Source organism: Mobula hypostoma, chromosome 11 (assembly GCF_963921235.1).
Source record: "Mobula hypostoma chromosome 11, sMobHyp1.1, whole genome shotgun sequence".
NCBI classification, from domain to species: Eukaryota; Metazoa; Chordata; class Chondrichthyes; order Myliobatiformes; family Myliobatidae; genus Mobula; species Mobula hypostoma.
Genome location: NC_086107.1, coordinates 111,055,858 through 111,079,834, shown reverse-complemented (window position 1 = coordinate 111,079,834; position 23,977 = coordinate 111,055,858). Strand labels below are relative to the sequence as shown.

At 43.9% G+C, this 23,977-nt stretch overlaps 1 protein-coding gene across 1 annotated transcript in view; it reads right to left on the bottom strand.

Moving 5' to 3' along the window:
- Nucleotides 1-23,977, bottom strand: part of LOC134354104 (glutamate receptor ionotropic, NMDA 2B-like) — a 614,023-nt gene that overhangs the window by 49,467 nt on the left and 540,579 nt on the right. The window contains exons 9-12 of the mRNA XM_063062883.1: nucleotides 22,208-22,361; nucleotides 15,109-15,234; nucleotides 9,329-9,558; nucleotides 1,297-1,457 (exon numbers count right to left, since the gene is read on the bottom strand). Coding sequence (XP_062918953.1) covers nucleotides 1,297-1,457; nucleotides 9,329-9,558; nucleotides 15,109-15,234; nucleotides 22,208-22,361 — 671 coding nt within the window. The remainder of the gene's footprint in view (nucleotides 1-1,296; nucleotides 1,458-9,328; nucleotides 9,559-15,108; nucleotides 15,235-22,207; nucleotides 22,362-23,977) is intronic.

Sequence of the window (23,977 nt, the reverse complement as noted above, 5' to 3'; positions counted from 1 at the left end):
ATGTGGTTCTGTCAGTGTTAGTCTTTGGTTTGTCCTGTTTTCTGTGATATCACTCTGGAGAAACATTGTATCATTTCTTAATGAATGTATGCATTTCTAAGTGACAATAAAAGAGGACTGAGTGTTCTCAGAATCTAAAACTATTGCAAAGCGTCATCACCATAATGCAATTATACGCATTTTATTCAATAAAAGTTAATTCCTTGTTTCTCCAAATTCTTACGTGATACAAGTAGGCTGGAATTATATTTGTGTTTAGCTTCAGGTGGTCTATCATAAACCAAAAAAAAAATCTGAGGAAAAAATTTGTTGTCCAGTGTTATTAGGGCAGGGCCAGTCGGGTTATCAGAGGTCAGAGTAGCCACAGTGAAGTGTTCATTTAAAGCTCTTCTCTCTAAGATTAGGCATCAGCTGGCTCCACTGCATTGCCTTTAGGGTCTTGGGGGAAAGAACCAAATTAAAACCAATGCCTGCATGATTTAAAACACAGTTGTTAACCATCTGTTAATGAGCATATTAATCATAGTGTGGAGCCAATGAAAAATTAAAATCCAGCTGGAAGAATTTTTATAGCTCGGACCCATCCCCCAGATCGAGGTCTTGCCTTAGGAAGGGTAACACACAGAGGAATGGCCTGTATTTTAAGGCCCAACTAAGCTTGGAACACTTGGAGTACTGTGAGCAGTTTTGGGCCTCTTATCTGAAAAAAAGGATGTGCTGGCATTGGAGAGAGTCCAGAGGAGGTTCACAAGAATGATCCCGGGAATGGAAATGTTAACGTATGAGGAGCTCTGGGTCTGTACTTGCTGGAGTTTAGAAGAATAAGGGGCGATCTCTTTGAAACCTATTGAATATTGAAAGGCTTAGATAGAGGGGATGTGGAGAGGATGTTTCCTGTAGTGGGAGAGTCTAGGACCAGAGGGCATAGCCGCAGAATAGAAGCACGTTCTTTCAGAACAGAGATGAGGAAGAATTTCTTTAGCCAATGAGTGGTGAATCCGTGGAATTTATTACCACAGTCGGCTGTGGAGGCCAAGTCATTGGGTATGTTTAAAGCAGAGGTTGATAGGATCATGATTAGTCAGGGTGTCAAAGTTTATGGGGAGAAGGCAAAAGGATGAGTTTGAAAGGGATAATAAATCAGCCACGACGGAATGACAGAACAGACTCGATGGGCCAAATGGTCTCAGTCTGCTCCTATGTCTTATGGTCTTATGATCTAAATGTATATGCTCCTACCAAAGTGCCCTATTCCCACTGCTTAGTATATTAACACAATTTTATTTATGTTCTTACCCGGCCTTCAGGCTTATTAATGCGTCGAGCACGGATTTCTGATTGTACTTTGTCATGTAGGTGTGCATTTCGAGGTAATTGTTACGGATGTTTCTTTCTGTGCTTCCATTGGGAACTGTCCCAAACCGAAACGGAGGAGAGAAATCATTTGGTCTCTGGAACTGGAGAGAGAAAACGACAAATGAGTACTGATGGAGGTTAAGACATACATCACATGGAGAGTCTGGTGGTGCAGCGGCCAAGTGACTAGGCTAATAGTCCAGCTCTGCTTGGGGTAATCCTTCTGTAATATCTCTGCTTTTCCCTCGACACTAATGCAGCCTGACATACCAGCCCGTTTCCCGTAGTTCTGACATGCACCTCACAGATTTTCTCTCTCGCTCTCTCTCTCTCTCTTTCTCTGTCTTCTCCCTCTTTATGTCTCTCTCTCCATCTGCGCGTGCGTGCATGTGTGTGCTTCTCTCTCTCTTTTGCTCTGACTGTCGCTCCTCTCTCTTCTTTCTATCCCCCTCCTCCTCTCTCCATCTCTCTCATTCTCTGTGTGTATCTCTCTTTCTCTCTCTCTCTCTTTCTCCCTCACTCTCTCTCTCCATGTCTCACTGTTTCTCTCTGTCTGTCTCCGTCTACTGGTCTGACTCTTCTCTCTTTCTGACCTGCATTTCACAGGTTTTATATATTCCTTGGTCTATTCTCTCTCTCTCTCCCATCATCCACCCATCAACCAGAAGGCTTCAGCATCAGTTTATCACCATAGTAACCCAGGCCTCATCCTTATTCCCTTTGTCCTATCCATCCTTCTCACCCTCTCCGTGCACTTTTGTTTTCCCTGTTGCTCAGTTCTGACAAAGGGCTATTGACTTGCAATGTTAAAACCCTGTCTCTGTCTGTCTACAGATGCCCTGGACAGAGAAACAGGGTTTTAATCTTTTAGGTCAAAGTATCTGAATCAGCTACGTGTTTCCCCCACACTTTCTGGTACTACTGCAGTCCAGATGTCTCAATTAATAATCTGTCAGAACAGTTTAAATTTTAAAAAACTGATCTGAGGAAAAGTGGCCAAGAAGCAATTGAACTGAGGCTAAAAACAAGTCTTTGTTTGCTCGTTCCAGCAACCTGTCAACTGTCCATGTCAGGCTCATAGCAACATGGTCAACTCTTAACTGTTCTCTGGTCATTTAAAAAGCAATTCATTTCCGTCTGCGTAGTTTCCAAGCTGATAGCACTGACATCGATTTCTCTAACATCTGGCAATTTCTCCCCCTTCCCCTTCTCCCTTTTTCCATTCCTCTTACCTCTTCTCTTCTCCACACCTGCCTATCACCTCTCTCTGATGCCCCCCTCCACCTCCCCATTCTCCCGTGGTCCACTGTCTCCTCCTATCAGATTCCTTCTTCTTCAGCTCTTTACATATTCCACCTATCACCTCCCAGCTACTTACTTTATCCCCTCTCCCCCCACCCACTCACCTGCCCCCTCACCTGGTCTCACCTATCACCTGCCAGCTTGCAATCTGCCCCCTCACCCCACCTTCTATTTCTGGCTTCAACCACCTTCCTATTTCGTCCTGATGAAGAGTCTCAGCCCGAAATTCCTTTCCATAGATGCAGCCTGAACCTTTGAGTTCCTCCAGCATTTTGTGTGTGTTGCCCTGGGTTCCCAGCATCTTCAGAATCTCTTGTCTTCATTGTTTGCTAACACCAGCAGGCTGCCAGCTGTCCATGTAGGGCTCATGGCAACATGGTTGGCTCGTAACAGCCCTCTGGTGGTCTAAAAAGCTTTTGTTTACAGGGAGGTATCACGTGCCTCTGGCATCTTGTAACAAAAGTCTAGGTCCCTCCTCTTGGGCATATACTAGTCATTGAAAGTGACATCCTGGGTAGATAGGGTCGTAAAGAAAGCTTTTGGCAGTTTGGCCTTCATAATTTTTTATCTAACCCTGGTGCTGGTAAACTGATTATACCCACTTAACTCCGCTGTCCATTGAAGTCAACCTGACCCAACCCAAGGGCCCCTTGATGTAGACCTGTTTCCATTTTGTATGATGCTACCTGTGATTCATTCCAAGTTCAGTTAAAATTAACCTCTCTAGTCACTGTCCAATCCCTGATTACCTTAGTTAAGACAAGGCTACTTGCTTTTAGCCATGCAGTTTTTGCAAGCTACACGGATCAGTTTTACCAGCTCTTATTTGTCACGCAAGCATTGAAACATAAAGTAAAATACTTCATTTGCTTCGGAGATGTGCTGGGCACATCTGCAACCACACATCCGGCGCCGACATAGCATGCCAACCTCTTACGAACCCTAACCTATACAGCACTGTGCAAAAGTCTTAGGCACATATACATAGCTAGGGAGCCTTAGACCTTTGCACAATACTGTAGTAATTTTATTTATCACTCTGTACTGCTGTCACAAAAAAAAATTCATGACATATGAGCGATGATAAACTTGATTCTGATATGGGTCTCCATTGTGGACTGAGAGTGGGAAGGGGGCAGAGAGATGGTTGGGAAACGGGGAAGGGAGAGCGAAGGGAGCAGAAAGCACCAGAGAAACATTCTGTAGTGATCAATTCTTTGGAATCAAATGACTTTACCTGGTATCTCAAGACTGGGTGTTTCTGCACCAGTGCCACCACCCCACCCCCGCCCCGGCACTCCTTCTCTGCCATCTGTCCCACATCCCTCCCCTGGCACTCCACCCCCACCATTTCCAACATTCTTTGTACCCACCAGATTTACAAACTTGCTCTTTGCTCCACGTTGACAAATACGGTACTGTGCAAAAGTCTTACGCACCCTAGCTATATATATGTGCCTAAGACTTTTGCACAGTGCTGTACATCTTTGGAATGTGGGAGGAAACCCATACAGGCATGGGGAGAGCGTGCAGACTCCTTACAGGTGATGGAGGGAATTGAACCCCGATCTTACGCGTTGCACTGTAAAGTGTTACGCTAACTGCTAATCTACTGTACTGCCTTATTTACCTTCCTGTCCACGTTACTTCTGTCTGGCAGAGGAACCACTCATTCTATGGAAGGCAATTGAACCAAATATCACTTATCAAGAACAAATTTAAAAATAGCAGAAGGCATCTGACAGTGACATCATGTGAAAATATCGGTCACCAATTCACAAGGGATGGAGTATCCTTCTGATCCACACTACACTTTTGTTTACTGAACGCTCCAATTCCCAGAACGTTAGTATCTCAATTTCAAAGTTTCTTGTTTTGTTCTCAAATCCCTACGTGGACTTTCCTCTTCATCCCAAACTTTTCTTGCCTATGGAGCTCAGCCGGTCAGGCAGTATCTATGGAAATGAGTAAACAGTCAGCATTTCGGGCCGAGACCCTTTCCACCCGAAAGGTTTCTTGATCTCTGCACTCCTCTGATGTAGGACTCTTGCAGATTTTAATTGATCCATCATTGTACCTAAGTTTCAGGACAGCTGAGCAAGGTTTGGTCAGATGGGTGATGTTGGGAGGACAGAATGCCATCTTTCTTTAAGTCACTTATACGAGATCCCCAACACTTATCTCCAACCCTAGTTATCCCTGAACTGAAGAGCTTGCTTGGCATTTCAGAGGGCAGTTAAGGTCAATGCGTTGCTAAGTACAGCCCCGACAAGGTGACACAAAGGAGAGTTATTTGTCACCTGTACATCAAACCATACAGTACATTGACCTGTATCAATCAGTGAGGATTGTGCTGGGCAGCCCAAAGAGTTAACAAGTGTCGCTGCCCTTCCAGTGGCACCGTAGCATGCCCATGACTCACTACCCCGAACCGTACGTCTTTGCATTGTGTGAAGAAACCAGAGCACCCAGCTGTCCTGTGCGGGCGTGCCTTATTCTGATTGTCCAAAGTTGCTTCCATGGTGATTGGTTAGTTTAGAAACTACAGTTGCTTTTCCCGTTGGATGGCTGCCTGGCGTCCAGTTTCAAATATCCGGGCTATGTAAAATAATACGTGGAAGGGGCTTGCTGTCGTCTTCCTTTGTTTAAGGCAAGGACGCACATGGCCATTGGGAAGGTATGCTCTGTGTACATTTTTAATTAAGTATGTTTGTTGAATATTCAGGTTTGTAGTATCTGTAACTTGGGGAACGTGAATGTTTAGTCGAATTTTTACTGTTTAAAAATAAATGATTAATGTACCTATTCAAAGTTAGCGCATTTCCTGTCTCACTCGCCGGACCCGTGAACCTGATTCAACATTACACCAGGGGAAACCTTTAACTGTTTGGAGAAAGAGTTAACAAGTTGCTGTGGGTCTGGCACCATGTATGAACATACAGGAGGGATTTTGAAATTTGGCTGAGTGGTGTCATAACAACAACCTCTCACTCAATGTCGGCAAGACCTAGGAACTGATTATAGACTTCAGCCCATTGAAGGATCAAAGGTGGAGGGGGTTAGCAACTTTAAATTTCTTGGTGTTACCATTTCAGAGGACCAGTCCTGGACCCAGCCTATAAGTGCAATTGTGGAGAAAGCACGGCAGCACTTCTGCTTCCTTAGGAGTTTACAGAGATTCGGCATGACATCTAAAACTTGTCAAACATCTATAAATGTGTAGTGGAGAGTATATTGACTGGCTGCATCATGCCTGGTATGAAAACACCAATGTCTTTGAATGGAAAATCCTGCAAGAACTAATGGATTTGGCCCAGTACATCATGGGTAAAACCCTCCCAACCATTGAGCACATCTACATGAAACATTGTCAAAGGAAAGCAGCATCCATCATCAGAGATCCCCACCACCTGGGTCATGCTCTCTTCTCACTGCTGCCATCAGGTAGAAGGTACAAGAGCCTCAGAACTCACACCACCATGTTCAAGAACAGTTACTACCCCTCAACCATCAGGCTCTTGAACAAAATGGGATAACTACACTCATATACTCCATCATTGAGATGGTCCCACAACCAATGATCTCACTTTAAGGACTCTTTATCTCATTTTCAAGTTATTTATTGCTATTTATTTATTTTTGTATTTGCACAGTTTGTTGTCTTCTGCATTCTGGTTGATCTTTCACTAATCCTCTTATAGTCACTATTCTATAGATTGGCTGAGTATACTCGCAGAAAAATGAATCTCAGGGGTGTATATGGTGACATATATGTACTTTGATAATAAAATTTACTTTGAACTTTGAATGGAGAGTCAAAATTACCTCATTGACCAATAAAGCAGTTGACTTTTTCCAAGAACATTCTGGTTACGTACATCACTGATATCAGGTTTTTATTACTTGTTTATTTGCATTCTACAGCTGCAAGGGTGAAATGTTTTTATTTATTTCAGATTACAGCAAGGAGCAGGCCCTTCTGGCCCAGTGAACTGGACCAGACAGCAATCCTCCGATTTAACCCTAGCCTAATCACGGGACAATTTACAATGACCAACTAACTTGCCAACCTGTACGTCTTTGCACTGTGGGAGGAAATCCATGCGGTCACGTGGAGACCGTACAAACTCCACACAGACAGTGCCAGAATTGAACTCCGAGCTCTGGTACACCCCAAGCTGTAAAGGCGCTGCACTAACTGCTACACTACCATGGCGCCCCATTTGATGACTCTAGAATAGACAAGGTCTTAGCATGCTAGTTTCATCATTTGTGCACATCCCTGCCTCTGAACCTGGCCTCCAAAATCTGCGAAATATTTCTGCATTGCAGAGTATGTGCATGGAGACCAGGCTTTATGGTGGAGTGAGAAATAAGAAGGGCGTCATCACCTTGTTGGGTTCAAAGTTCAAAGTCACCATATACAACCCTGAAATTCATTTTCTTGTGAGCAATTAAGTAAACACAAGAAACACAATAGAATCAATGAAAGACCGCACCCAACAGGACTGACAACATCCAGTGTGCCAAAAAAAAAACTGCAAGCTGTGCAAATGCTAAGAAAAGAACAAAAAGTTAATAATAATAATAATAATAGGGACAGCTTGGTAGTGTAGCGGTTAGCACAATGCGTTGCACTACCTGCGACCCAGGTTCAATTCCCGTCACTGCCTGTTAGGAGTCTGTACGTTCCCTCCGTGACCGTGTGGGTTTCCTCCGGGTGCTCCGGTTTCCTCTCACAGTCTAAAGACATACCGGTTAGTAGGTTAATTGGTCATTGTAAATTGTCCTGTGATTAGGCTGGGGTTAAATCGGGGGATTGCTGGGCAGCGCAGCTCGAAGGGCCTGAGAGTCCTATTCCACACTGTATCTCAATCAATCAATTGATTAATCAATAAATAAATACACAAATAAACAAAGAAGCATGCAAGCAATAAATATCAAGAACATGAGATGAAGAGTCCTTGAAGGTGAGTCCATAATTTGTAGGAACAGTTCTGCGATGGGGTGAGAGAAATTGAGTGAAGTTATCCTCTCTGGTTTAAGAGCCTGATGGTTGAGGAGTAATAACCGCCTTTAACTGACCTTTGAAGTGGCCAGCAAGCTTCTCAGTTCCAGAGTAATTCAATGTAGCCAGCAGAAATGTGTAACTAACAGCAAGTAATGTCTTAACTAAGGTGATCAGAGATTGAACAGTTGGTAGACAGTTGCAGTTGTAATCATTTTAATTGAACTCAGAGACACAACAGAGTTCAGATACTGGAATCAGAGGGTGGGGTTGGGGAAGAATCAGCAACAGCTTCAGTCAAAACCCTGACTCAGTTCTGAGATCTTTCTCTTCATAGCTCAAGGCTACAATCTGGTATTTTTTCCTTAATAATCGTACCAGCTTGTTGTATTGTGTTAGATGCATCAAAACTTATTTTTCTCTCCCCCACTCCTTTTCGTCTATTCCCCACTCTGGCCTTTTACTTCTTCTTACCTACCTATCACTTCCCTCTGGGTCCCCTTCTCCTTCCCTTTCTCCCATGGTCCACTCTCCTCTCCTATCAGGTTCCTTCTTCTCCAGCCCTTTACCTCTCCCACCTACCCGGCTTCACCTAAAACCGTTGCCTCCTTCCCCTCCCCCCACATTTTTACTCTGGCGTCTTCTCCCTTTTTCCAGTCCTGAAGAAGGGTCTTGGCCCGAATCGTGGACTGTTTATTGAATTCCACAGATGCTGCCTGACCTGCTGAGCTCCTCCAGCATTTTATGTGTGTTGCTCTGGATTTCCAGCATCTGTAGAATCCCTTGTGTTTATCTAAACTTATTGCTACTGTAGAGTCTACAACATTTGAGACCTTATGCCTCTTCCTGCCACATACCACTGCAAGCGACGGAAATGGTACACCTTCCCATTCTCCTCCTCCCTCACTTCCATTCAGTACCCCAAGCAGTCCTTCCAGGTGAGGCAACACATCACCTGTGAATCTATTGGGGTCATTTATTGTATCCAGTGCTCCCGATGGGTCCTCCTGTACATTGGTGAGACACGACGTAAACAAGAGGATTGCTTTCTCTAGCACCTCTGCTCCATCTGCCAACTTGGAATTTTCTGATGGCCAATCATTTTAATTCCTATCCCCATTCCCATTCTGACATGCCAGTCCACTTTTGCCCTGAAGAGGCCACCCTCAGTGTGGAGGAGCAATACCTCATATTCATTCTAAGTAGCCTCCAACCCGATGGCTTAAACGTTAATTTCTCCTTCCGGTAATTTTTTCCCCTCCCCTTCCCTCTCCTCCCATTCCCCACTCTGGCCTTTTACTTCTACTCCTCAACTGCCTATCACCTCCCCCTGGTGCGCCTCCTTCTTCCCTTTCACCCATGGTCCACTGTCCTCTCCTGTCAGATTCCTTCCTCTTCAGTCCTTTACCTCTCCCACTTACCTGGCTTCACCTGTCACCTTCTAGCCTGTCTCCTTCCTCTCCACCAACCTTTTTCTCCCCAGCATCTTCCCCTTTCCTTTCCAGGCCTGAAGAAAGCTCTCAGCTCAAAACATCAACTGCTTATTCATTTCCAAAGATGCTGCCTGATCTGCTGAGTTCCCCCAGCATTTCACGTGGGTTACTTGAGATCTCAGGTAACTAATCAATCATGGGGCCAATGTAAGAGTGGCTGGAAGCTTACCTTCTTATCGCTGAGGCCTGATACTTGGTCCACATATTCCTCTTGGATCATGAATGCGGCAAGGTTGGCTGTGTAGCTGGCTAAAAATATCACAGCGAAGAAGGCCCAGACCGACACCATAATCTTGCTCGTGGTCCCCTTCGGGTTCTGGACTGGCACGGAGTTATTGAAAACGAGGCCCCAGAGCAGCCAAATGGCTTTGCCGATGGTGAACGAGGGGCCTCCGGGTTCTACACACAACGGAAGAAGGGAAATTCAATGTTCTGGAGGTCGCAATGAGACCTTTGTACCCTATCTCTACTCTATTGTATACCCCAATGATCTTGTTTGTTTCGGGGTATACTTTGACTGCTATCAGATTCTCTCCTGCTGACCTACAACAGGACACGAATAATTCAGCCTGACCAGATCCCCAGACATCTCTGAAATGGGGCATTTTTTTACCCAGAGAGTGGTGGGGGCCTGGAATGCACTCCCTGGGCTAATGGAGACATTCGAAAGATCCTTAGATGAATGTGCAAGAAACAGAACAGGGATAAGTTAGTTGGCCATATGACTACTAATTTAATTAACTCAGCATAACACTGTGGGCAAAAGGACCTGTTTCTGAACTGTACGTTCGATGATAGAAACATAGAAACATAGAAAATAGGTGCAGGAGTAGGCCATTCAGCCCTTCGAGCCTGCACCACCATTTATTATGATCATGGCTGATCATCCAACTCAGAACCCAGCCTTCCCTCCATACCCCCTGACCCCTGTAGCCACAAGGGCTAGCAGTTGCCTACATGCTACCGGGGATGGCACTCCTTCCCCACCCTCTTCTTTACACTGAGCTGCTGGGCGAGACCAGACTGCGCCTTTGCCTGGGAAGCAAATGACCATAAGACCATCAAACAGAAGAGCAGAATTAGGCCATTCAGTCTATCGAGTCTGCTCTGCTGTTCCATCACGGCTGATTTATTTTCTTTCTCAACATCACTCTCCTGTTTTCTCCCCACAACATTTGACACCATTACTAATCAAGAATGTATCTGCCTTTAAATATACTAATTGACTTGCCATCTGTGGCAATGAATTCCACAGATTCACCACCCTCTGGCTAAAGAAATTCCTCCTCATCTTTGTTCTAATGAGATCTTTCTATTCTGATGCTGTGCCCTCTGCTCCTAGACTCACCAACTATTGGAAAATTTCTCTGCACATCCAGTCTATCTAGGTCTTTCATTATTCGATAGGTTTCAATAAAATCCCCCTTTGTTCTTCAAAATTCCACCGAGTAAAGGTCCAGAGCCTTCAAACACGCCACATACATTAACCTTTTCATTCCCAGGATCATTCTCGAGAATCTTCTCTGGACCCTTTGCAATGGCAGCACGTCCTTTCTTAGATATAGGGCCAAAACCGCTCACAAGACTCCAAATGTGGTGTGACCAATGGTTTATAAGGTCTAAGCATTACATCCATTTTCTAGTCCTCTTGAAATGAATGCAAACGTTGCATTTTATAAGACAATAAGACAAAGGAGCAGAAGTCAGCCATTCGGCCCATCGAGTCTGCTCCGCCATTTTATCATGAGCTGATCCATTCTTCCATTTAGTCCCACTGCCCCGCCTTCTCACCATAACCTTTGATGCCCTGGCTACTCAGATACCTACCAATCTCTGCCCTAAATACACCCAACAACTTGGCCTCCATTGCCGCCCATGGCAACAAATTCCATAGATTCACCACACTCTGGCTAAAAGAATTTCTTCGCATTTCTGTTCTGAATGGGCGCCCTTCTATCCTTAAGTCATGCCCTCTCGTACTAGACTCCTCCATCATGGGAACCAACTTCGCCACATCCACTCTGTCCATGCCTTTTAACATTCGAAATGTTTCTATCAGGTCTCCCCTCATTCTTCTAAACTCCAAGGAATACAGTCCAAGAGCGGACAAACGTTTCTCTTATGTTAACCCTCTCATTCCCAGAATTATTCTAGTGAATCTTCTCTGTACCCTCTCCAACATCAGCACATCCTTTCTTAAATAAGGAGACCAAAACTGCCCACAGTACTCCAAGTGAGGTCTCACCAGCGCCTTATAGAGCCTCAACATCACATCCCTGCTCCTATACTCTATTCCTCTAGAAATGAATGCCAACATTGCATTCGCCTTCTTCACTACCGACTCAACCTGGAGGTTAACCTTAAGGGAATCCTTCACTAGGTCTCCCAAATCTCTTTGCAATTCCAATTTCTGAATTCACTCCCCATTTAGAAAATAGTCTACACCATTATTCCTTCTACCAAAGTGCAATGACCATATACTTCCCTACACTGGATTCCACCTGCACTTCTTTGCCCATTCTCTTAATCTGTCCAAGTCTTTCAACACAACTCCCTGCTTCCTCAACACTACCTGTCCCTCCACCTATCTTTGTATCATCTGCAAAATTGGCCAGAAAGCCATCAATTCTGTCATCCAGATCATTAACATATAACGTGAACATAGCGGGCCCAACACCCGACCCCTGCGGAACGCCACTAGTCACCGGCAATCAACCAGAAAAAGCTCCCCTTACTCCCACTCTTTGTCTCCTGCCAGTTGGCCAGTCTTCTGCCTATGCCTAAGGAGGTTGGCAAATTCTGGATTTATTGCCCTGATCATATACTGATCAAGTAATTGGAGGTGAGTTTTAGATACAAAATAACATAGATCCAGTAATAATACATATATATACATATACAGTAGATTGATAGATACTATAGGTAGATAGATAGATTAAACTCAGCAACAACTTTATTAGGTATCTCTTGAACCTAATGGTCTTCTGCTGCTGCAGCCCATCCACCAAGGTTCAACATGCTTTGCATTCAGAGATGCTCTTCTGCACACCACTGTTGTAATGTGTGGTTATTTAAGTTACTGTTACCTTCCTGTCAACTGGATGTTTTTTTTAATGTCTTTCCCCATTCTCCATGAACTCTAGACACTGTCGTGTGTGCAGTCCCAGGAGATCAGCAGTTTCTGAGATAACCAAACCACCCCGTCTGGCAGCAACAATCATTCCATGGTCAAAGTCACATTTCTTCGCCATTCTGATGTTTGGTTTGAACAACAATTGAACCTCTTGACTATGTCTGCATGCTTATATGCATTGAGTTGCTGCCATATGATTGGCTGATTGGATATTTGCATTAACAAGCAGGTGTGCAGGTGTACCAAATAAAATGGTACAGTATACACACACACTGTTTATAGATATATAGACATTGAATAACAGATTGTAAGTTACGTCATGGAATCAGATGAGTTTGAAAACGGATTACAATGAGGCAGGGGAAACCTGGGAAGACCAGTTTGTAGATTTCTGTTGCTCTGTCACTGGGTTAATGCAGGCTGTTCTATTTCAGTCTGAGTGGGTAAAGAGGGTTTCTAGAGAAGAGTGTAGAAATTGGATTATATAACACTGTTCTCTCAGTACTTCTGGAGTGAAGCATGATAACCATCATTTCCAACTCAATATGTCTCAATTTGTCCAACGGCTTCTTGGTGTGGCTCACTTTGAACCCAATGCAAATATCCAGGTGGGGCTAGCGGGGACGATGTCTAATCTGCCCTCGCTCGAGAGTGTTTCCCCATTTTCTCCAGCTCGACAGATGGATAACTCCATTCCAGCGTAGTGGTAGTTGAAGGTAATTTTATTATTCACCAACACATTACAGAACGCAAGGAGCCAGTGGGAAAAGACAGTACTTCTCGGCATTCTTACAAAAGACAGATTCAAATATTAATTGAAATTCATTTCACCTCTAACAAGTGCTTCTAACTACTAAATGAAGTGTACAAAGGTCTCAAATGGCCGACCTGATGACAAAAGCTAATTGCTTAACAATGCAATAACAAGCAATCAACAGCAGCTGTGAACTCACACGTAGGTTGTGAGATCCAGTAATTAGAAATAAAATAACAATCCTAATCAGGAAAGACATAACAATATCAGTTTTCTGGAATCGCTCCTTTTGGAGCACTGAGAGAAATGACACACGGGGTCCTGGCGCACCTGTTGTTGACCCCCCGGGATACAGTTTTAATCGTACTGCACCACACTGGGAGATCTGCAAGCCAACAAGATTGGAACCTGCATTTTAGGTTGTGCCTTGGACTAAGCTCATCCTGCATCTCCCCCTCCCTGAGCCACTCGACATGCTGCAAACCCAAAGAGCATACCTCTCCTGTGTCTGATTCCAGCAGCACAAACTGACTTCTACAGAACATGCCTCGTGAGGTAAGCTTGAGCAAGGTAGGGCTTTTCCCTTTGTAGTGAAGGAGGATGAGAGGAGACTTAATAGAGATCTATAAGATGATAAGAGGCATTGATAGAGTTTACAGCCATCGCCTTTTCCCCCAAGGTGGCAATGGCTAACATGAGAGGACATACTTTTAAGATGATTGGAGAAAATAACAGAGGTTATCTTAGAGATATTTTTTTAACACAGAGTGGTGAGTGCATGGAACACCCTGCTGAAGGTAGTAGTCGAGGTAGATTGGTACATGGATAAGGAAAAATGGAGAACTATGTGGGAAGGAAGGGTTGGATTGATATTGGAGTAAATTAAAGGGTCAGTACAACATCATGGTCTGAATGGCCTGTACTGTGCTGCAGTGTTCTACAACTCTATAACATAGAACAGCACCGCACAGTACAGACCCTTCAGCCCATCTCGTCCATGCCAAAGTACTATGCTACCTAGTCCCATCATCCTGCCCCATGCACCTCCCATTCATGTACCTTTCAAAGTTTCTTTTAAATTTTGAAATAAAACCTGTATCGACAACTTTCACTGGCAGCCTGTTCCACACTCTCACCACCCTCTGAGTGAAGAAGTTCCCCTCATGTTCCCCTTAAACATTTCATCTTTCACCCTTAACCCATGACCTCTGGTTCAAGTCTTACCCAAGCTCAGTGGAAAAATCTTGCTTGCACTTACCCTATCTATACACCTCATTATTTTGTATACCTCTATCAAATCACTCCTCATTCTTCATATTCTACATTCTAAATGCTTACCTTCCCTACCCCAAGCCCAAGTCCAAGTTCACACTTCACATTGCACCTCTCAGCCTTTCTAAACACTGGAATATAACCCACCAACCCCTCTCCCTCACTCCAGCCCAGAAGAGGAAAAGCAACTGATGCTCTTTTCTCCAGAATTTAGAAGAACTACGAGGGAACGAATTGAAGCCTGTCAAATATTGAAAGGCCTGGATAGAGTGGATGTGGGGAGAATGTTTCCTATAGTGGGGGAGTCTAGGACCAGAGGGCAGAGCCTTAGAATACAGGGACGTCCATTAAGAACAGAGATAAAGAGCAACTTCTTTAGCCTGAGAGTGGTGAATTTGTGGAATTGTCATAGACGGGAATGTGGAGGCCAAGTCTTTGGGTTTATTTAAAGTGGGGATTGACAGGTTCTTGATTAATCTGGGCGTCAAAGATTATGGGGAGAAGGCAGGAGAATGGGGTTGAGGGGGGATGTAATCAGCCATGATGGAATGGCGGAGCAGACTAGATGGGCTAAAAGACCATTCCTAGGTCTTATGGTCTTATTACATTCTGAATGACCTACAAAGATGTGTAATGAACTCCAACACAATGAAACAGCAGTGGAAGTCACTGGTCCACCACAGCTCCACCACACTAACAGAGACCAATAACTTCATTAAGCTTTGCAGCCGCTGCACAGTGGGCAGAGGAGGAGTGGACAAGAGTGCGTAGTGCAAAAGCATCAGCTTACCCCTTCCATCGGCCAAGCACCGGTTATATCCCACAGGGCTGAAGTACTCAAAGACGAAGACTGCGACAGCCGAGACAATCAGAAGCATCACGAACATCATCACCCAGACGTCGGCACTGAACGGCTCTGTAACAGACCAAAATAAGGCGGTGAAAGTCCATGACTTAAACAGGATCAGGCTTTTTATCTCTGGCACTTCCAATGACATTTGTTGCTTTGCGGCAGCAGTACAGAGCAATTTCCAAAAAAAGCTACAAATTATAAAACGGAATATTTGTATATATTTAAAAAAATTAGATAAGTAGAGCAAAAATTAGTGAGGTAGTGTCCATGGGTTGGTTCATTGTCCATTCAGAAATCTAATGGTATTACCCACATTACCTCCAAGAGAACCTTAACTCTTGCCATGGCTTGGAGGCTTGCATGTCTTAATGACCTGGAGAACTACGCTGGTTAGAGTCAGGGCTTTATGCTTTGGTTCTTGGTAAGGTCACCCATGCCAAACAGGTCAAGGGGTAACCACCAGACTAAGAGTGGCCCACTAGTCTTTCAGGTTCAGTTCAGCTGAAGGCTAACAATCCCAACTGGTAAAACAAAATTGTTATGGTAACAGCGATGAAGAATCCTCAAACACGAGGTAATCTGCAGATTTAATGTGGGCACGTGGCCAAGTGGTTAAGGCATTCGACTAGCGACCTGAAGGTCGTGAGTTCGAGCCCCAGTAGAGGCAGCGTGTTGTGTCCTTGAGCAAGGCACTTAACCACACAGTGCTCTGCGACGACACTGGTGCCAAGCTGTATCGGCTCTTGCTCTTCCCTTGGACAACATCAGTGTCGTGGAGAGGGGAGACTTGCAGCATGGGCAACTGCTGGTCTTCCAGACTGGTAAAGACAAATGTAGGTCCCCTGCAGACAGAAACAGGTGAATTGATTATGGGGAGCAAGGACACAGCAGACCAATTGAATAATTACCTTGGTTCTGTCTTCACTAAGGAGGACATCAATAATCTTCCAGAAATAGTAGGGGACAGAGGGTCCAGTGAGATGGAGGAACTGAGCGAAATACATGTTAGTAGGGAAATGGTGTTAGGTAAATTGAAGGGATTGAAGGCAGATAAATCCCCAGGGCCAGATGGTCTGCATCCTAGAGTGCTTAAGGAAGTAGCCCAAGAAATGGTGGATGCATTAGTGATAATTTTTCAAAACTCGTTAGATTCTGGACTAGTTCCTGAGGATTGGAGGGTGGCTAATGTAACCCCACTTTTTAAAAAAGGAGGGAGAGAGAAACTAGGGAATTATAGACCGGTTAGCCTAACGTCGGTGGTGGGGAAACTGCTGGAGTCAGTTATCAAGGGTGTGATAACAGCACATTTGGAAAGCGGTGAAATGATCGGACAAAGTCAGCATGGATTTGTGAAAGGAAAATCATGTCTGACGAATCTCATAGAATTTTTTGAGGATGTAACTAGTAGAGTGGATAGGGGAGAACCAGTGGATGTGGTATATTTAGATTTTCAAAAGGCTTTTGACAAGGTCCCACACAGGAGATTAGTGTGCAAACTTAAAGCACACGGTATTGGGGGTAAGGTATTGGTGTGGGTGGAGAATTGGTTAGCAGACAGGAAGCAAAGAGTGGGAATAAACGGGACCTTTTCAGAATGGCAGGCGGTGACTAGTGGGGTACCGCAAGGCTCAGTGCTGGGACCCCAGTTGTTTACAATATATATTAATGACTTAGATGAGGGAATTAAATGCAGCATCTCCAAGTTTGCGGATGACACGAAGCTAGGTGGCAGTGTTAGCTGTGAGGAGGATGCTAAGAGGATGCAGGGTGACTTGGATAGGTTGGGTGAGTGGGCAAATTCATGGCAAATGCAATTTAATGTGGATAAATGTGAAGTTATCCACTTTGGTGGCAAAAATAGGAAAACAGATTATTATCTGAATGGTGGCCGATTAGGAAAAGGGGAGGTGCAACGAGACCTGGGTGTCCTTATACACCAGTCATTGAAAGTGGGCATGCAGGTACAGCAGGCGGTGAAAAAGGCAAATGGTATGCTGGCATTTATAGCGAGAGGATTTGAGTACAGGAGCAGGGAGGTACTACTGCAGTTGTACAAGGCCTTGGTGAGACCACACCTGGAGTATTGTGTGCAGTTTTGGTCCCCTAATCTGAGGAAAGACATCCTTGCCTTAGAGGGAGTACAAAGAAGGTTTACCAGATTGATTCCTGGGATGGCAGGACTTTCATATGAAGAAAGACTGGATGAACTGGGCTTGTACTCATTGGAATTTAGAAGATTGAAGGGGGATCTGATTGAAACGTATAAGATCCTAAAGGGATTGGACAGGCTAGATGCAGGAAGATTGTTCCCGATGTTGGGGAAGTCCAGAACGAGGGGCCACAGTTTGAGGATAGAGGGGAAGCCTTTTAGGACCGAGATGAGGAAAAACTTCTTCACACAGAGAGTGGTGAATCTGTGGAATTCTCTGCCACAGGAAACAGTTGAGGCCAGTTCATTGGCTATATTTAAGAGGGAGTTAGATATGGCCCTTGTGGCTACGGGGATCAGGGGGTATGGAGGGAAGGCTGGGGCAGGGTTCTGAGTTGGATGATCAGCCACGATCATAATAAATGGCGGTGCAGGCTCGAAGGGCCGAATGGCCTACTCCTGCACCTATTTTCTATGTTTCTATGTTTCTATACAACCTTGCCCAGGCCTACTCCCTGGAGAGTGAAGACTTTCCAGGTGCAGATCCATGATCTCGCAAGACTAATGGATGCCTTAACTAATCTGCTGGAAATTCAAGCAACACACACAAAATGCTGGTGGAACGCAGCAGGCCAGACAGCATCCATAGGAAGAAGCACAGTTGATGTTTTGGGCCGAGACCCTTCGTCAGGACTTGGGTCTTGGCCCGAAACGTCGACTGTGCTTCTTCCAATGAAGAATCCTTTTATGTCTGAATGTCCAAAGACAGACAGAGATGGAGGATCTCAGTTGCTGCCCTAAACACCAGCAGATAGTGGTACGGACAGTAAATAAATAAATATCCACATTAACGTTTCACAATCCCCCACTGTCACTAGAACCACACTGTCATTGTCCCTGGAACCTCACTGTCACTAGTATTTCACTATTGAATAATGTTGAGAGGAAGCATCATTTTGAAATTATTTTTATCATAGGCCATGACTCTAAAGCAGAATGCAGAAACATTTCCCAATGAAATGGTGAACGGACAGCGTTCTGCCCTTCAGGCATTTGATTTATGTTTTTTTCTATACGATTAAGCACATTCATTTTTTATTTTGAAATGAGCAGTTTCAGATCTGTATAAGGTCACTTCTTGTTAAGTCAGGAATAAGGAAGTAAGAAAGCACTTTGACTGGCAGAAAGCCAGAGGTTTATGTTAGGAATGAAAGAAGCTTCTACCTAAAGCCATCTTGTTGTTTCCCCAGCAGAGGCATTGCTTGTAAGTTGATATTATATTGTTTAGAATTTAATCTAGAGGTATCATTAAGATGTTGCTGAAATCGAACATTATTTTTGAGTTTATTAGACACTAATCTGGATGCCAATGGTTTACACGTGCTATTTACCTGTAGTACTTACTTGTCGGAATCTTCGAGTATTTACCTGCAGGAAACTTAACTAAATTGTTACTTACCTGTGCATATCATGTGAATGAAAAAACACAGTAATTGCACTGTATTTTGTTGTTTTTCAGTTTCATTCCTTATTCACTATGTCATACTTTTGAGTCTGCAATAAACCCAAGGCACGAGGAGGGTATACCCTGACGCTCATGTCATTTTTGAATGGAGTTTGGCTGACTGACTAGTTGTTGTTACACCTCAGCAAGGGCAGTACGGGCAAGAAAAGGAACATTTTAGAGAATCTTTCCTGGGATATAGACAATCCCAGGAAATATGACATATCTGGTGGCACAGAAGCATGGTGTTTAGTGTAACACTTTACTGCAATAGTGATCAGAAGATTGGGGTTCAAATCCTGCCATTGTTTGAAAGGAGTTTGTACAATTTTCCCTGTGGGTTTCCTCTTGGTGCTCTGGTTTTCTCCCACACTCCAAAAGACATCCAGGTTAGGGTTAGAAAGTTGTGTGCGTGCTATGTTGCTACTAGTAGCATAGCAACACTTGCAGACTTCCTCCAGCACCTACTCGGACTGGGCTGGTCGCTGACACGAAACAACACATTTCACTGCATGTTTTGAACTTTCGATGTGCATGTGACAAATAATGCTAGTCTCGTCTCTCTCTTTAATGAGGTCAGGGATTGGAGGAAATTGCTCCCGCGACAAGTAAAACTAATCTTTAATCTCTCTTTTGAGAATCGCGGCAATCACAGCATCAGGAGTTTGAGATCCTCCTTTCATTCTGTGGAGCTGGTACGTGCTTAGGTCACTCACAAGTTGCCTAGATCTAGATTTTTCTTTATTCATTCTTGGGTCATAGACATTGAAGATAAGACCAGGATTTAATATCCTTCCCCACTTGTGTTTGTCTTACAGAGTCACCCCAGTGAAGCTGTTGTCATGGCGCTGTTGGGTAAAGTGTTCCAGGATTTAAACTAAGACCTATTTCCAATGTGGCTTTCATTCACATTGGGCTGGTGTTCCATATTTTACTGTTTCTTACAATATGAGACTCCATGCATCTTAGAAATAAACAAGAGAACTATAATTGAAATGCATTGAGGGGGGTCAGGAAAAAAAAATAATTTTTTGATTGATGAGGTAATGATAACAAAGTTCAAAAGTTCAAAGTAAATTTTATTATCAAAGTACATATACGTCACCACATACAACCCTGGATTTCATTTTCTTGTGGGCATACTCAACAAGTCTATAGAATAATAACTATAACAGAATTAATGAAATATCCCCTGACTAGGGCATTCAACCAGAATGCCATTCAACCATAGAACCATAGAAACCATAGAAAAACTACAGCACAGAAACAGGCCTTTTGGCCCTTCTTGGCTGTGCCGAACCATTTTCTGCCTAGTCCCACTGACCTGCACACGGACCATATCCCTCCATACACCTCCCATCCATGTATCTGTCCAATTTATTCTTAAATGTTAAAAAAGAACCCGCATTTACCACCTCGTCTGGCAGCTCATTCCATACTCCCACCACTCTCTGTGTGAAGAAGCCCCCTCTAATGTTCTCTTTAAACTTTTCCCCCCTCACCCTTAACCCATGTCCTCTGGTTTTTTTCTCCCCTTGCCTCAGCTGCTTGCATTCACTCTATCTATACCCATCATAATTTTATATACCTCTATCAAATCTCCCCTCATTCTTCTACGCTCCAGGGAATAAAGTCCTAACCTATTCAACCTTTCTCTGTAACTGAGTTTCTCAAGTCCTGGCAACATCCTTGTAAACCTTCTCTGCACTCTTTCAACCCTATTAATATCCTTCTTGTAATTTGGTGACCAAAACTGAACACAATACTCCAGATTCGGCCTCACCAATGCCTTATACAACCTCATCATAACATTCCAGCTCTTATACTCAATACTTTGATTAATAAAGGCCAATGTACCAAAAGCTCTCTTTATGACCCTATCTACCTGTGATGCCACTTTTAGGGAACTTTGTATCTGTATTCCCAGATCCCTCTGTTCTACTGCACTCCTCAGTGCCTTACCATTAACCCTGTATGCTCTATCTTGGTTTGTCCTTCCAACGTGCAATACCTCACACTTGTCTGTATTAAACTCCATCTGCCATTTTTCAGCCCATTTTTCCAGCTGGTCCAAATCCCTCTGCAGGCTCTGAAAACCTTCCTCACTGTCCACTACACCCCCAATCTTTGTACCATCAGCAAACTTGCTGATCCAATTTACAACAGATACAAATAAACACAATAGGATCCATGAAAAACTGAACACAACAACCAGTGTGCAAAAGACAACAAACTGTGCAAATACAAAAAGAAAATAATAAATAATAAATAATAAATAAGCAATGACAATCGAGAACTTGAGATGAAGAATCCCTGAAAGTAAGTCCATAGACTGTGGGATCAGTTCAGTGATGGGGCGAGTGAGGTTGAGTGAAATTATCCCTTCTGGTTTAAGAGCTGATGGTTGAGGGGCACAACTGTTCCTGAACCTGGTGGTGCGAGTCCTGAGGCTCCTCCTGCACCTTCTTCCTGATGGCAGCAGTGAGAGGAGAGTATGGCCTAGATGGTGGGGTTTCTTGATAATGGATGCTACTTTCCTGCGTCAGTGTTGTTGTAGAACATGAACACCAATGATTTTCTTAAATTTTAATTTAGATATTAAGCACAGTAACATGTCCTTCCAGCCAACAAGTCTGCACCACCCATTTCCATGTGGTGACCAATTAAGCTACTAGCCCATACATCTTTGGGTCATTTGGAATGTGGAAGAAATCTGGAGCACCTGGTGGAAAACCTATGTGGTCACAGGAAGAATGTTCAACCTCCTTAAAGACAGTGCTGGGAATTAAACCCGGGTTGCCAGCACTGTGATTGTATTACCCTAACAGCTACCTACCACTCCGTCCCTTCATAAATGTGAGGAGCTTAATTCCCCGGAGATTGGCAGAGGAATCTTTCAGTCTTACGATATTTATATTCTGTTTGTTCACCCATTCTTTCTCACTGTTTTTTTTTCATGCGGCTGGAAGGGTATTTGGGGGTCAATATTCTTGTTGCACATTATGGGGAGGAGGGAGTCTGGGGAGGGGTGGATGTTCTTGTTGCGTTTTGTGCAGGGAAGGGGGGGTTGTGGGGGTTGATGACCGTGTTGCAGTTCTTTTTTTTTGTGCAGGTGAGAGGGTTTTCTGTTTCTGTCTGAAATGACTTCTGTGTGCTTTTTTTTGTTAATTTCGTGGCTATCCGGAGAAGACGAATCTCAGAGTTGTATACTGCATACATACTTTGATAATAAATGGACCTCTGAACTTTTTTGAACCTTAGGTTTCTGTAGTCTAAGGCCAATAAAGATCAAGGACAGACAAAGGAAGTCTCTCTGGATACCGTACATTTCATAGAAAATCTAAGAAATATCCAGATGATCTGGTCAAACAAGAACCACTTACCCAGAAATGCAGAAGGCGATACAGTTCCGTTGCTCCGTGACACCATAACACTGATTCCAGTCTCTATGAAGGGGACTGAGAAGTCTATCACCTCTGAGCGCTCTTCATTAATAGTCAGGGAGCCCACGGCCATGTGTGCATGCTTCCGTACAACCTGGCAACAAAGAGCAAGACTGTTATTGCCATGGCAACCCTCCGGTTAAACGGCACAATCCCCTCACCACCGGGTTAAATAAGAAAAGCACATGCACAAAGAATAAAGACATGGGTTGATCCACTAAGCTGCTCAAGATGTTTTGCAGACTTGATTACATGCCTGGACAGCAGATCATTTCTTTTGGCAGAAGAGTCTTGAACCATACAATGAGAGCCAGAGCCTTGGGGTGATGTTAGAAGCATTTCTCCGCTAGCCAGTAGTATGTGTGAGATGATTAATTCCTCTGAGATTCATGAAGCCCAAAGCTGGCAAGGATCAGGTACAGATGGGACATCACCCTGAGTACTTTATGTTAAACTAAGAGGCTTCACTTAGTTAATTAAGAACCTAAAGGGCCATCGAACTTTGCAGCTCCTCCCGTGGAGGGTCAGACACCCTGAGCCGATAGGCTGGTCCTGGACTTATTTTCCATCTGGCATAGTTTGCATTTTGTTGTTTGATTGTTTGTGGTTTTTATATTGCTATATTTATGCTCTATTCTTGGTTGGTGCGGCTGTAACGAAACCCAATTTCCCTCGGGATCAATAAAGTATATCTATCTATCTATCTAAAGAAGTTTATTGAGATGATTTTTAACCAATCAACAATAGTTATTACCCCTCAACCGTCAGGTTCCTGAAACAGTGTGGATAACATCACTCACTTCAACGTTGAACTGACTCCCTAGCCTATTGACTCATTTTCAAGGACACTACAATTCATGTTCTCAGTATTATTTATTTATTTTTTAATATTGATTACTTGCACAATTTGTCCTCTTTTGCACAATAATAAAAACACAATAAATATAAATGCATAAGAGAGCCGATATAATATACATAGATTGATTATATGTCCGTGAAGTGATGCTCAGCGCAGGAGCGTCTGTACATAAGGTGACTGACAGGAAATAATAAAGTAGTGGTGGTGGAGGTGTGGAGGGGTGGGTTATTGGATGGAGTTGTTGATCAGCCTCACTGTTTGGGGAACATAACTGTTTTTGAGACTGGTGGTCCTGGCATGAATGCTACATAGCTTCTTCCCTGATGGGAGTGGGACAAACAGTCGTTGAGCAGAGTGGGTGGGAGCCTTTGTAGTATTGCTGGCCATTTTCTGGCACTTTTCTGTATATACGTCCTTGGTGGTGGGCAGGCTGGTTCCAGTGAGGTGGTGGTGTGACCCGTCTGCCTCGAGATTCTTGCAGGATTTCAACTCTCAACACTGGGCTTAGTCTTTCCCCTCCTTTTTGCACATGGTAAGTGTCAATTTGGCAATATTTTGGAAATTTTATTTAGCTTCCTCCATAAACACCATGACCACTTTATTAGATACACCTGCTCGTTAAAGCACATATCTAATCAGCCAATCATATGGTAGCAACTCAATGCATTAAAGCACGCAGACGTGGTCAAGAGGTTCAGTTGTAGTTCAGACCAAACATCGGAATAGGGAAGACGTGTGATCTAAGTGACTGACTTTGACCATGGAATAATTGCTGGTGTCAGATGGGGTGGTTTGAGTATCTCAGAAACTGCTGATCTCCTGGGATTTTCAACCACAACAGTGTCTAGAGT